General features: G+C 40.6%; 2 protein-coding genes across 6 annotated transcripts in view; one reads left to right on the top strand and one right to left on the bottom strand.

Annotated features, from left to right (window-relative positions):
• Positions 1-2,675: 2,675 nt before the first annotated feature.
• Positions 2,676-6,548, bottom strand: LOC5510662. The gene is made up of 4 exons (XM_001631087.3): positions 6,362-6,548; positions 5,120-5,231; positions 4,509-4,796; positions 2,676-3,791 (listed from the first exon to the last, which is right to left on the bottom strand). The coding sequence occupies exons 1-4, from the start codon at positions 6,405-6,407 to the stop codon at positions 3,614-3,616; spliced, it is 624 nt and encodes a 207-aa protein (XP_001631137.1). The 5' UTR covers positions 6,408-6,548; the 3' UTR covers positions 2,676-3,613.
• Positions 6,549-6,628: 80 nt separating this feature from the next.
• The window catches only part of LOC5517160, a 96,018-nt gene continuing 91,141 nt past the window's right edge, over positions 6,629-11,505 (top strand). Inside the window, exons 1-11 of one of the 5 annotated variants that reach the window (XM_048725729.1) lie at positions 6,629-6,937; positions 7,204-7,380; positions 7,623-7,709; positions 8,342-8,451; positions 8,689-8,808; positions 8,966-9,054; positions 9,137-9,200; positions 9,403-9,476; positions 9,847-9,926; positions 10,746-10,801; positions 10,924-11,033. In XM_048725729.1, coding sequence (XP_048581686.1) covers positions 6,916-6,937; positions 7,204-7,380; positions 7,623-7,709; positions 8,342-8,451; positions 8,689-8,808; positions 8,966-9,054; positions 9,137-9,200; positions 9,403-9,476; positions 9,847-9,926; positions 10,746-10,801; positions 10,924-11,033 — 989 coding nt within the window. In that variant the 5' untranslated portion in view covers positions 6,629-6,915. Of the gene's footprint in view, positions 7,381-7,622; positions 7,710-8,341; positions 8,452-8,688; positions 8,809-8,965; positions 9,055-9,136; positions 9,201-9,402; positions 9,477-9,846; positions 9,931-10,249; positions 10,255-10,745; positions 10,802-10,923; positions 11,034-11,505 lie in introns of those variants that run through there. The other 4 variants (XM_048725728.1, XM_048725725.1, XM_048725731.1 and 1 more) reach the window with 4 other exon arrangements.

The following is an 11,505-nucleotide window of genomic DNA, read 5'->3' as shown; positions in this document are numbered from 1 at the left end:
CGGGTCTCTGTTTACGTGTGTTGTATGTTTGGTCTCTGTTTGCGTGTGTTGTTTGTTTGGTGTCTGTTTGCGTGTGTTGTTTGTTTGGTGTCTGTTTGCGTGTGTTGTATGTTTGGTGTCTGTTTGCGTGTGTTGTATGTTTGGTGTCTGTTTGCGTGTGTTGTATGTTTGGTGTCTGTTTGCGTGTGTTGTATGTTTGGTGTCCGTACACGCGTGTTGCGTACTGTGTGTACGCGTGTTGGTGTCTGTACGCGCGTGTTGCGTACTGTGTGTACGCGTGTTGGTGTCTGTACGCGCGTGTTGCGTACTGTGTGTGTGTACGCGTGTTGGTGTCTGTACGCGCGTGTTGCGTACTGTGTGTGTGCATGCGTGTTGGTGTCTGTACGCGCGTGTTGAGTACTGTGTGTGTACGCGTGTTGGTGTCTGTACGCGCGTGCTGAGTACTCTGTGTGTACGCGTGTTGGTGTCTGTACGCGCGTGTTGCGTACTGTGTGTGTACGCGTATTGGTGTCTACGCGCGTGTTGGTGTCTGTACGCGCGTGCCGGGTCTTTCCATATGTATGTTGGGGCTGTATGTACATCGCTTTTTTTTTGCGAAGTCAATTTGCAAGAAGGATGTTACGAAATAATAAAATACCGAAAACTTATAGTAAATAATGCCCTCACTTTTACCTTATGTGCGTTTGTGTTTATAGCCGAATTTATGTTGCGCGGCCTCGGTGAATCCAAAATCCTTGTCTCGTATGGAAGCAGCACTTCCAAACACATCCAAAACAATGGCTTTTTTGTTTTCGCTGTCATAAACCATTTGACTGTACACAACATTTGAACACCACATTTTCGATTTGAATTCTCGACGGTCGCACAACAACGAATTTGGCTAAATACCTATTGATTTATTAAGCTTTTGATATAAACGGCGTCTCTTCTTTCTAATTCAGCCGACTGCTATTATTAAATGGAGCTACGGTCGATTATTGTACAATTTGCATATACCGTTCACCTGCCAGTTAGCAATATAATGCTTTCGGATATCCCCAGTTGCTCATTTTTGTTTTCATTATTGGCGCTATCACATATCTGGCGGCTTGATTGTTATTTGTATTATTTATTGTAGGCGTTGGATGTTTGCGCCCATTTGTACTGTACATGCGTGAGTTCGAGGGTGGTTTGCAGGTACACCGAGGAACCGTCAACTTACGTAACATTTGCATCAAAATCACAAGAATAATGCCGTTTGCAATTTTGGTATGATAAAACGATTTTATTATTTCCGCCTCGTCGCGGTTTTTAGTCAACTTGACTCATAATCGACTTGATATTTAACTTTGCATTGGGGAGACGACTTATTTCCTGGGCTCAAACGCGAGGGTAGCCTGAGAATGGCTTCCTCGGCTCGTCGCATTGGACTATCATCCCGATCTGGCCGCAAGGTGTCAAGGGAAGAAAGTGAACGGACGAGAAAGATCTCCCGAGGGATATTAGAAACAGATATAAACGAGCACAGCACGTCGAGTTTTCACGAAACTCCCTATTCGAGTGAGCTAGTACGAAAGGTATCTCAAACGCAGCAAATTTTACAAGTGAGTCCTACAAATGGGCGAAAACAGCGCCAAAGGAAGATTTCCGTCTACGCAAGACCCGACAGTTTTGAAGAGAAACTAAATAACGAGAACATTGAAAAGGGGGATTTAACACAGCGGGAAGAATTTTTATTACGCTACGAATCGTTTATATTGGGAACACTTGCATTAGTTATTGTCTCTGTGTGTTTGTATATTGTTTTTGTTGAAGGTCGGAGTTTATTACTGAAGTAAGAAGTAAAGACAGTAAGAAATTGTCTTAGTGTAACAACTGGCAATTTTACTCATGTATCGTTTGCGTCGGAAATCTAATGATTTTATAGACGCAATGTATGTTATTTTCTGCTCTGGACTAACTTCTTTTTTATATACGTCTGATATTTCTAATGCATCTCGTGAATCAATATTGTACGTCCTCGCTGTATTTTGATAGCGCGCACCAAAAATCATTTAAACCTCAAAACAGTCAAATGATCAGCAGTCGAGGATCAGATCTATGACAGCAGGCGTCAATCTCTACTTTTCACCTGTTTCTCAAGAAAAAAAAAAACTCAAATCATGGATCATAAAAAAAAAAATTTATTATAATTTTTTTTTATGATCCATGCTCACATCCTCACCAGATCATATGCAGCTAGAGTTCTTAGAAGAGTTCGGATAGAGACAAGTGATAATTGCATATACGCAAAGAGACTTGAAAAACCCTCACAACTCGGAGTGTCTACTTTTCAAAAATTGACAACTCCGTGATGACAATCATAAATTATACTCGAGCGAATTTCAAAGTGTCAACAAAGTATGTCAGTATTGGTTTAATGGCGAGGCTTTCATAGTCGTTTTTTTATTACTCTTGAGATGAATGGTGGCACAATACCTCTCTGGATTAAAAGTGGACACTGTTCAAACTTGCACAATCCCCCGAGCTCCGGCTCTTCTTTGATCCCTTTGTCACTTACTGTCGTCCAAACTAACACTAAGAGTCAAAACCCAATAGTGCATAATTTGTTAGCTCTCTCACTTTCTTGATTTTCTGTGACTTTTTTTAGAGACGTTGCATAGTGCTGCAATTTAGGAGACAAAAAAAGGGGAAAGTTTTTTCGTTTTAACTACATTTATTTTCATTTCTAACTACGTGACATTCATTTCTTAGCAACGAAAACGTATAACAAAAGATCTAGAATGGTTCAATTGCTAAACAAAGGATTTATAGTACTTTAATTTCCGACGGAACAATAAAATAGATTTTGAATCATCCAAGTAGGCTTCCGCTCTCCTTTTGAGTAGTAAATGTAAGAGGCCCCTTTTAAAGGGAAGCGAATAAAGTGGTTTTAGCAATTTTCTTGTGAAAACATACATATGCAAGTAACCTAATATTAAACGCCAGGGGCGGATTCAGGGAGGTGGATATCCACCCCACCTTTTTGAGAAAAAAAAATTAAAAGTCACTTTGTTTGAAGAAAATAAATGCCTGAGGGACGGGAGGTACTGTCCATTCTCCCATGCCTGCTTGACTTTGCTGACGCGACAAATCCAATTCAGTGTGAAGTATGTAAGATCTATGTAGTGACATATCAAGAACCACTGGATCAGTTATAAGCCGTCAATCCGACCATTATCCGCCCCCATTTTGAAGTCCTGGATCCGCCCCTGAACGCGCTAGTTCAATAACTATAAACTACAATAATTAATACTGTATGTGTTTGGATATAAAATTCTCTAGCAACAAATAAATTAAGAGTGCGAAAAAAGTATTACCTAAGGCGGTTGCCCGACTCTGCGCCGAAATTTTGCCGATGGAACCACGAATGGTTACCGACGGTTCATACCACAGGGCAGCACTATAAGCGTATCATGATATAGCGCGTTTTATGCCTTTTTTTTTACCAAGGTGCGAATGCAGGCGACTACATAATTTGAACCCTCAAGCGAGCCTGGTACCCCATATTAAAGCTCTGTTCAAGACTCACTCAACTTGTGCAAAGAATGAGATTACACACAAATCGGACCCAGTGTGTTATAACGTGACGCTTCTACAGTAACCAGGTAACGATAAAAAGAACCAACAAGGCGTGGATACCAAGCTGAGTAGGCGCGGTGGCTGAGCTAGGAGGGCACTTGTGAGGATACGGATACTTCGGGCCGCCAAGGGCTGCGGAACAGTGGGCCTTCTCGTGATTGCCGATGCATAGCCTTGCACCGTCAAAAGCACTGCAATAAAGGGAAAGGAAAATATGAGCATGTTTGGGGTCTGTCTTGGGGCCAAGACCGCACTGTATTCTTTGGGGTTTTCAATCCTTATCACGCACTGATACTTCTTCACTTTTGGGGCTTCTTTCTTTTTGCCCGCGTAAAAATCAAACGTGTTTTTGCAAAAGATTTTCCCAAAGCAAATCAGAAAAATTAGTTATAAGGTCTTGAAAAAAAGAAAGGCATTTCAGCTTTCAGGAACAGGAAAGCAAGATTAGTGATGCAGCAAACAAAAGGACGAGATTTTTTAACAAAAGAGCATAGCCGTAGCAGGCCTCGAATTATTAAAATAGGGACTTCAGGCAGCGACAACGGCAACGCGAACGGCGAAAAGGCAGAAAACAATTCTGAATTCGAAGAGCCAGACGTGAAATAAAATATACGTGAAATCTGATAAATTACAGTCGTTTTCCTATAAACGACAACTTACTGTTCATTTCCTTATAATTTTTTTTAAATTTAGACATCCCCTCAGGACACTGAATATAGAGAACCTGCACTTAGCCGCTTTGTCGCATAAGGCATACATATATGATACACCTTATCTTACCTAACCTGAGTATCAGGCCCTCCTATGTTTCTATCGCGCCGGCGAGAATCAAGACTTTTATTTTTCCTCTCTCCAACTTTTGAAAAATAAAATCGCCTGATACTCAGGTTATATCTTACCACACTCACCTGCATATTCCGTAGTTCCTTGGGTCGCCATTAAAGATTTCCCTAAAGTCCTGTGCGCACTCCGCTGACTTATTGTAGAATTCCATTTTACAAGGCATGTTATCCTTTAAAGCTTTTGGGATGTTTTGCCAGTGAAAAGTCATGACATTTTTCTCGCAGTAGAATTCGTGGCCCTTCATTTGGTTAAACACTAGCGAGACTAGGTTATCGACCACAGCCACAGGCAGATGCGGGTGACAATTCTTGGCGAGACTTCCAACACACGAGACGATTTTATCGTACTCAGATCTGCAACAAAAAAAAGGGGCATTGTCAACTTGGAAAGTTTTGCAAAAATGTTACTGCTTTTTACACATACTTTGCACTGTGTAAAAAAGGAAACTTTTTTAAAGAGCGACAATAACTTACAATACAGGGGACAACTGCGCACAAACATTTGCACATTTACTCACTACACATAATTTGGGTAATCTCGATGAGGACATTATAGTGAACTGTTACTTACATATCAATAATACCAAGGAGCTGGTGATCCTAGGGCAGGGGGGGGGGGGCTCTCACCTCCCTCGCTACGGTATGCAAACTTAACATTGGATAATTGGATAACTTACTTGCAGTCGGCTTGTTTGTTGTCAACCATGGCTTTGAAGAAGGACTTCTCACATTCTACGACTTGTGTCCTAAGCTGGGTGTGGTTACACATGTGGCTGTGGCATGCAATCACTGACACAAATACAGGGTTAAGTTTGTTATGAATGATAGCGGCATGATGGCGCTCACCCCTTCTCAAAGAAGATTTTCTCAGATGCAGTGACCGGCTCCACCCATCCCCCCCCCCCCCCCCCCCCCACACACACACACACACACATACACGGCACACATTTGTCAATTTATGCAGAGAAAAACATCTCGTTTTAGGGTTGGTAAAGGTTGGTTCTCACTAGGACGCAAGCTCAAAAGGAAGCGCAACACAAGTGAGAATCGGTCAAACACAAGCGCAAGAAAATCAAGCAGTTGCGTTCTCTTGCGCTTATGTTCTAGTGAGAATCGGAAAACTACGTGCGTTCCGCTTGCGCTTACGTCCAAGTGAGAACCAACATTTACATAGGGAGAGGGATGGACTTTGACACAGCTACTTCCAATGCAGTTTCGTAACTCATAGGAGCACGCTTTTAATTGTAATTTGCGCTAAGAACAGAACACTAAGCAGATTATCGTGTCCTAGGTTGTTGCTTCTTCAATTAGTCTAGCCTCAAGTTTCATTTTTACAGTCACCCAGATAAACGGGCCGAAATAGAACCATAGAAGCTCACTTTGGTGACGAGCAATATAAAGGTTGGAAAAAAGTGTTACATGCTTAGGGGTAGGGGGTGGGGGAAGACTATTTATTCACTAATTATTCACATAACACAATCATGTCACGCTGGGTGGCATTTGTCAAGGACAGCGTGACGAAATAAATTATGGTGACTGCAAAATTGTTATGTAAGACGTGTGTATGCGCAATATATTTTTACAAGCATTGAATTTAAATACAGAAACCTGACCGAACGAACATTGTTTGGTGCTGCCAGAAGCCCAACTCAGATGCGGGATAATAAACTATTAATGTCCTAACTAGCTCTCTAATGCTTTCAACAAATGCCCTTTGTAGCTTCATGGATATGAAGTCTGTTGGACACTATATACATTGCGTTGATTTGGAATGGTTGATTTGGTAGGTAATGTAATTTTCAGTGTGAATTTTACGAATACATGATCTCGCGTTTGGCCCTATCCAGGGTTTAAACATGGTGTTTTAGTAAACGCGAAAAAAAAAAAAAAGCATTTCGCGTCGTGATGTATTCCATTACCTGAGAACAAAGAAGATGCTAGCAGTATCCCCAAATAGGACTGCATTCTAGTTCTGGTTTTGTAGGATCCGACGGTTGTATGTTTGGCACAACTTTCCTGACTCCTTTGCTCTTAAATAAGAGGTAAAAGTTCACGGTCCGTTGACTAAATACAATGCCTAGAAATCATTCTCCGTGACCGAGCGGTGTTATAATTTTGGGTGACATGTAATAATTTTTGAATGGAGTCGAAGGGGGGGTAGGGAGGGACGGTATAAAAATTCGTCCCGTAGCAACAAGTTGCTCATTTGAATTACTATGTGTCGGTATGTATGCGTTTCTTCTCGCCAATAATTTTAATTGAACACCAATATTTTCCATTAATTGGTGCCAGGAAAAGCAAGAGCTTGTTACAGAGACTATGAAGTATTAAGTTTATTGCTAGCAAGGCTAGATTCTGTTGTGATGGGGTTGAAATTAGACTGGAAGGCGAAACCCCTAAAATAGAAATCACGAAGGGGCTGCAAGAAACTGCTTAAAACCACAAAATACGCTTAGGGTGGACAACTATACAGATGCCATTGTCTGGAATACACGGTATAGGTATCTTTGTTAAATTAATCTCCATAGTTTGGTTATAATGGGCACCAAAGACAACATCAATGTTTGATAATGGAAGCGCGCTGCATTTGGCGGGACGATTCGAAAAGGTTTCTACTTGGGATTCGGCGTCGGTATTAAACAAGAAATGTCCGAAAGCAAAAGCGCCGTTACCTATAATCAGTTGGGTAATAAAGAGACTGAGGATAACTACTCAGTGTTTGGTACCAATGATACTAACAGCGAAATAATTTTGGACAAAGATGATATAGCCTCTGGAAGCAGCCGAATTGATGATGACGAATATCGCAGTATTGACGATGACGGTGAAGACGAGGATGGAAGTAATAAAGCCAAAGGAGCATACTACCAGATCCCCTATGGATTTCAAAGCCGGGGGTGTTATAAACATGCATCGAAAAACTGTGAGATAGTCGGAGGTGGGTTGGTTTAGAAATTATAATCTCTCTTTTTGTTTGTTTTCATGAAACTGATTAAGTACTTTTAAGTTATGTGGGTACTTTTATTAATCGAGGTCAAGCATTGCTTCTTAAGATTTTAAGTAATGAGTTAATTATCCCTGAAAGTGAACTAGCGATTATTTATCTTGTTTTTGCTATCCACATATTTCCATCTTTGTATGCCTGAAATAACTGTTGATGATTCTTTGACCTGTTTTCAGTGACATACAACTCTCGATTCCATCAATTTGTGTTTCTTGATTCTCGTGGCATCACGAGCTGGTCTTATGACAGTGTTTATCAGACAGGTAAAGCCATATAGGTTGTCATGGTGCACATAGTTGCACATTCATAAGGGTCGCTTTGTGTGGGGGGTGGGGGGAGGGAGGTTTGGGGTGTGTGGTGGAAGAGGGGGTGGGGTGAAGTGGGAGAGAGTGAAATCTACCCCCATTCCTCTTAATAAATATTTGGATCTGACTGCTGGGCATACTCACATTTTTTTTTTAATATGTGTTATTGAATTGAGGCTGTTGTGTTTACTTGAGGGTAGGGTCTGATTGAATTGCATGTTTAGGGGTGTATGCATGGTGTTTGTAATGTCTAGAGAAGGGTTGATTAAATTGGATGGGTCGGGGTGCACAGAGTAGTGTAATGTAATGTGATTGGTTGATTGAATTGAACAGGTATGGGTGTACAGTGCATTTGTTGTAGGGGGGTTGATTGAAATACGTGAGCAGGGATGTGTGTGTTTGCTTAAGGGGGAGAGGAGGGGGAGAGGAGGTTGATTGAATAGGCGTGTACTGGTATATGTGTTTACAAGAGAGGGGGGTTTTATTACATTAAGTGGGTAGTATGTGTGCTGAATGGGAAAGAGAATGGTTAGGGGTAAAAAAAAGCTGGATGCCTGTGTTTTTAACGTTCTTCTGTCATTTTTCAACAGTGACCAGACATCTGAACTACCCAGCCTATCAGTTTAATGTTCTTAGACTGATTATTTATTCACGGAAGTATAATGTCTATTTTGCTCTTTCTAAAGAGTATGCTCTCAAGGTATGGACAGTTTTTCAGTTGTATAAGGTTTATTTCTTGTCTAACCGTTTTATAGTGGTAGGTACACCAAAGGGATTGGTCCTGTTACCACTCAGTATTTCCATTGATAGTGAAGTTCATGGATAGGAAGTCATTGATAGGATAGGCAGTATCAATCATGTTTGTTTACATACATTTGTATATAATATATCAAACCATCTTTATTGATGCCATCTTTCTATTGTAATTTGATTTCAGGTTTTCAATATCAATTTCCATGAGGTAGTGTCAGTGTCAGCAGAAATGCACTCTGTGCTCTGTATGGTGTTTAACCCTGTCCGCAGCGAGCTGATAACTGGGGGAACAGGTGGTATGAAGGTAAGGGCATTTAAGGGCATAAACAAAAACGAGTAGCTGATCCTTGTTTATAAACTATTCTAAACTCCATGGGTGATTTGAGAGATCAATTGTAGAGTATGTCTAGTAAAATAACAGCCATCTGTAAATTAAAGATGTGACAATTTCTTTGCTATAGTTCTGGACATTTGGTGAGGTTTCAACAGATCACCGCAGAGTTTGGGACAAGGACTCAAGACCAATGGCAAATTATGGGCTGGCGTTAAGGTACAATACACTTAATAACTTGGTATGGCACAGTACTTGGCTCTTGCTGAATGTATGATTTAACCATTTTTGTACCCACTAGGGCTGCTTATCCTAAGATGGGTGGAAGCTGGGTAAAGCAAGTTGAGTTAGACATTGGAATGCAGGTATGCAGTAAAAAAAATATGTTTTTTAATTTTCTCTATGCTGAGTGCCTTTGTGGTATCAGGGACTTAAAGTTATGCTTGTGTGATTTGGATTACTTCTCATGCAAATCATTTATCCTTTCTTGTGTAATCTTTACCAACTTATAGAATCCCCCATTTCTCTCTTCTGTAATGTCTTTGTTTTGTTTTTGTCTTCTGATAGCGTCTCTACTGCCTGTCTGAGAGGAATGTTGTTGCTTATGACATGCTAGGAAATCAATTATTTGAAATCAGAGAGTAAGTGGATACAGTGAAAGCTCTACCATGCCCTCTTCTTTTGAAATGTTACAAAAATTAAGTAAGTATTAAAGTAACCCCCTCTTTAAAGCAAAACATTTCAAAGAAGCCCCCTTACAAAACAAATAATAATTTTCCAAGACTAACACTATGAATTTGTAAGATCAGAGACTTGTGGAGGATACATTCAGTACTGTAGCTAAAAAGATTCCAAACCAACTTTAAATACCCCCCCTCCTTATTTAAGCCCCCCCCCCAAAAAAAAAATACTGTAGGGGGGGAGGTATGTTGTTGTAGTACAATGTTTTGTTGTACCAAGTTGATGGCTTGATTTAGTCCCTTTGTCTCAGCTGTATTTTCCTGTCTACAGTGCTCACCGTGGTCCTGTCACTGGCTGTGTCTACTCCCAGTCTTGTAACATGCTTGTGACTGCCGGCAATGACTGTGATGGTATGTAAGTAGTCTTTGCTCTATACATGCTTTTGACTGCCAGTAATAACTGTGTAAGTTAGTGCTAACAATGCCTGTGATGGTAAGAAAGTGCAGGCAATGACTGTGATGGTATGTAAGTAGTCTTGTTATATAACATGCTTTTGACTGCCAGTAATAACTGTGTAAGTTAGTGCTAGCAATGACTGTGATGGTAAGTGCCGGCAATGACTGTGATGGTATGTAAGTAGTCTTGTTATATACATGCTTTTGACTGCCAGTAATAACTGTGTAAGTTAGTGCTAGCAATGCCTGTGATGGTAAGAAAGTGCAGGCAATGACTGTGATGGTATGTAAGTAGTCTTGTTATATACATGCTTTTGACTGCCAGTAATAACTGTGTAAGTTAGTGCTAGCAATGACTGTGATGGTAAGTGCAGGCAATGACTGTGATGGTATGTAAGTAGTCTTGTTATATACATGCTTTTGACTGCCAGTAATAACTGTGTAAGTGCTAGCAATGCCTGTGATGGTAAGAAAGTGCAGGCAATGACTGTGATGGTATGTAAGTAGTCTTGTTATATACATGCTTTTGACTGCCAGTAATAACTGTGTAAGTTAGTGCTAGCAATGTATGTGATGGTAAGAAAGTGCAGGCAATGACTGTGATGGTATGTAAGTAGTCTTGTTATATACATGCTTTTGACTGCCAGTAATAGTAAATGTGTGAGTAAGTACTGGCAATGATGGTGATGGTAGTCTTCTTTCTAAGAGGATAATTATGAGTGAGCTAGATGCAGCTAGGAACCTAGCCATTAATTGTTTTGCCATTTCTTATAGTGAATGTATGGGGGAGAGTTGGTGGCAAGGTACATACCTTTAGCAGTCACACCAAGGTCAGTATTCTTTTAATTACCCCCCTTGTTTTACATGTCATTTATATGCTGATTTATTTCATGACAGGGGATATAAAGCTTTTATAGATTTCACTAAACCTGTTTTATTAACCTTTTTCCAGGTGATTACTACAATAATGTTGCACCCTGAAGCCGAGGGCATGGTCATCACTTCATCTCTTGATGGGATGGTGAAGATTTTCTGCCTTGACACGATGGAAGAAATTTACAGGTAACTCAAAACAGAATATAAGATTTAGGAGGGCCTTCTTTTTTCAACATTAGAGACAGAGCTAGAAAGTATGAAAGGTTGTTGACTTTCTAATCAATAAATGGCTGTAATGATGGCTTTTGTGGTAATGCAATGTTGTTGCCAATTTGTAGTAATGCTAACTTGGCTGATGGAAGTCATTGTTGTTATGGTAATGGTCAAGGTTGTGATGATGACATGTTCTCTGATTACAATGGTGCCCATAGTGATGGTGGGGTGTTGATGGTAGGAGCTATGATAACAATGGTAGTGGTGGTGTTGATGATGATGGTAGGAGCTATGATGGTAATGGAAGTGGTGTTGATGATGATGGTGGTTGAATGTTCGGGTGGTGATGGCAGGAGCTATGGAGGCAATGGTACTGGTGGTGTTGATGATGATGGTTGATAGTACAGTAGGAGCTATGATGGCAATGGTAGTGGTGGTGTTGATG

Source organism: Nematostella vectensis, chromosome 1 (assembly GCF_932526225.1).
Source record: "Nematostella vectensis chromosome 1, jaNemVect1.1, whole genome shotgun sequence".
Lineage (NCBI taxonomy): Eukaryota > Metazoa > Cnidaria > Anthozoa > Actiniaria > Edwardsiidae > Nematostella > Nematostella vectensis.
Note: the sequence above shows the minus strand (reverse complement) of the source record. Positions and strands in the feature narration are given on the sequence as shown.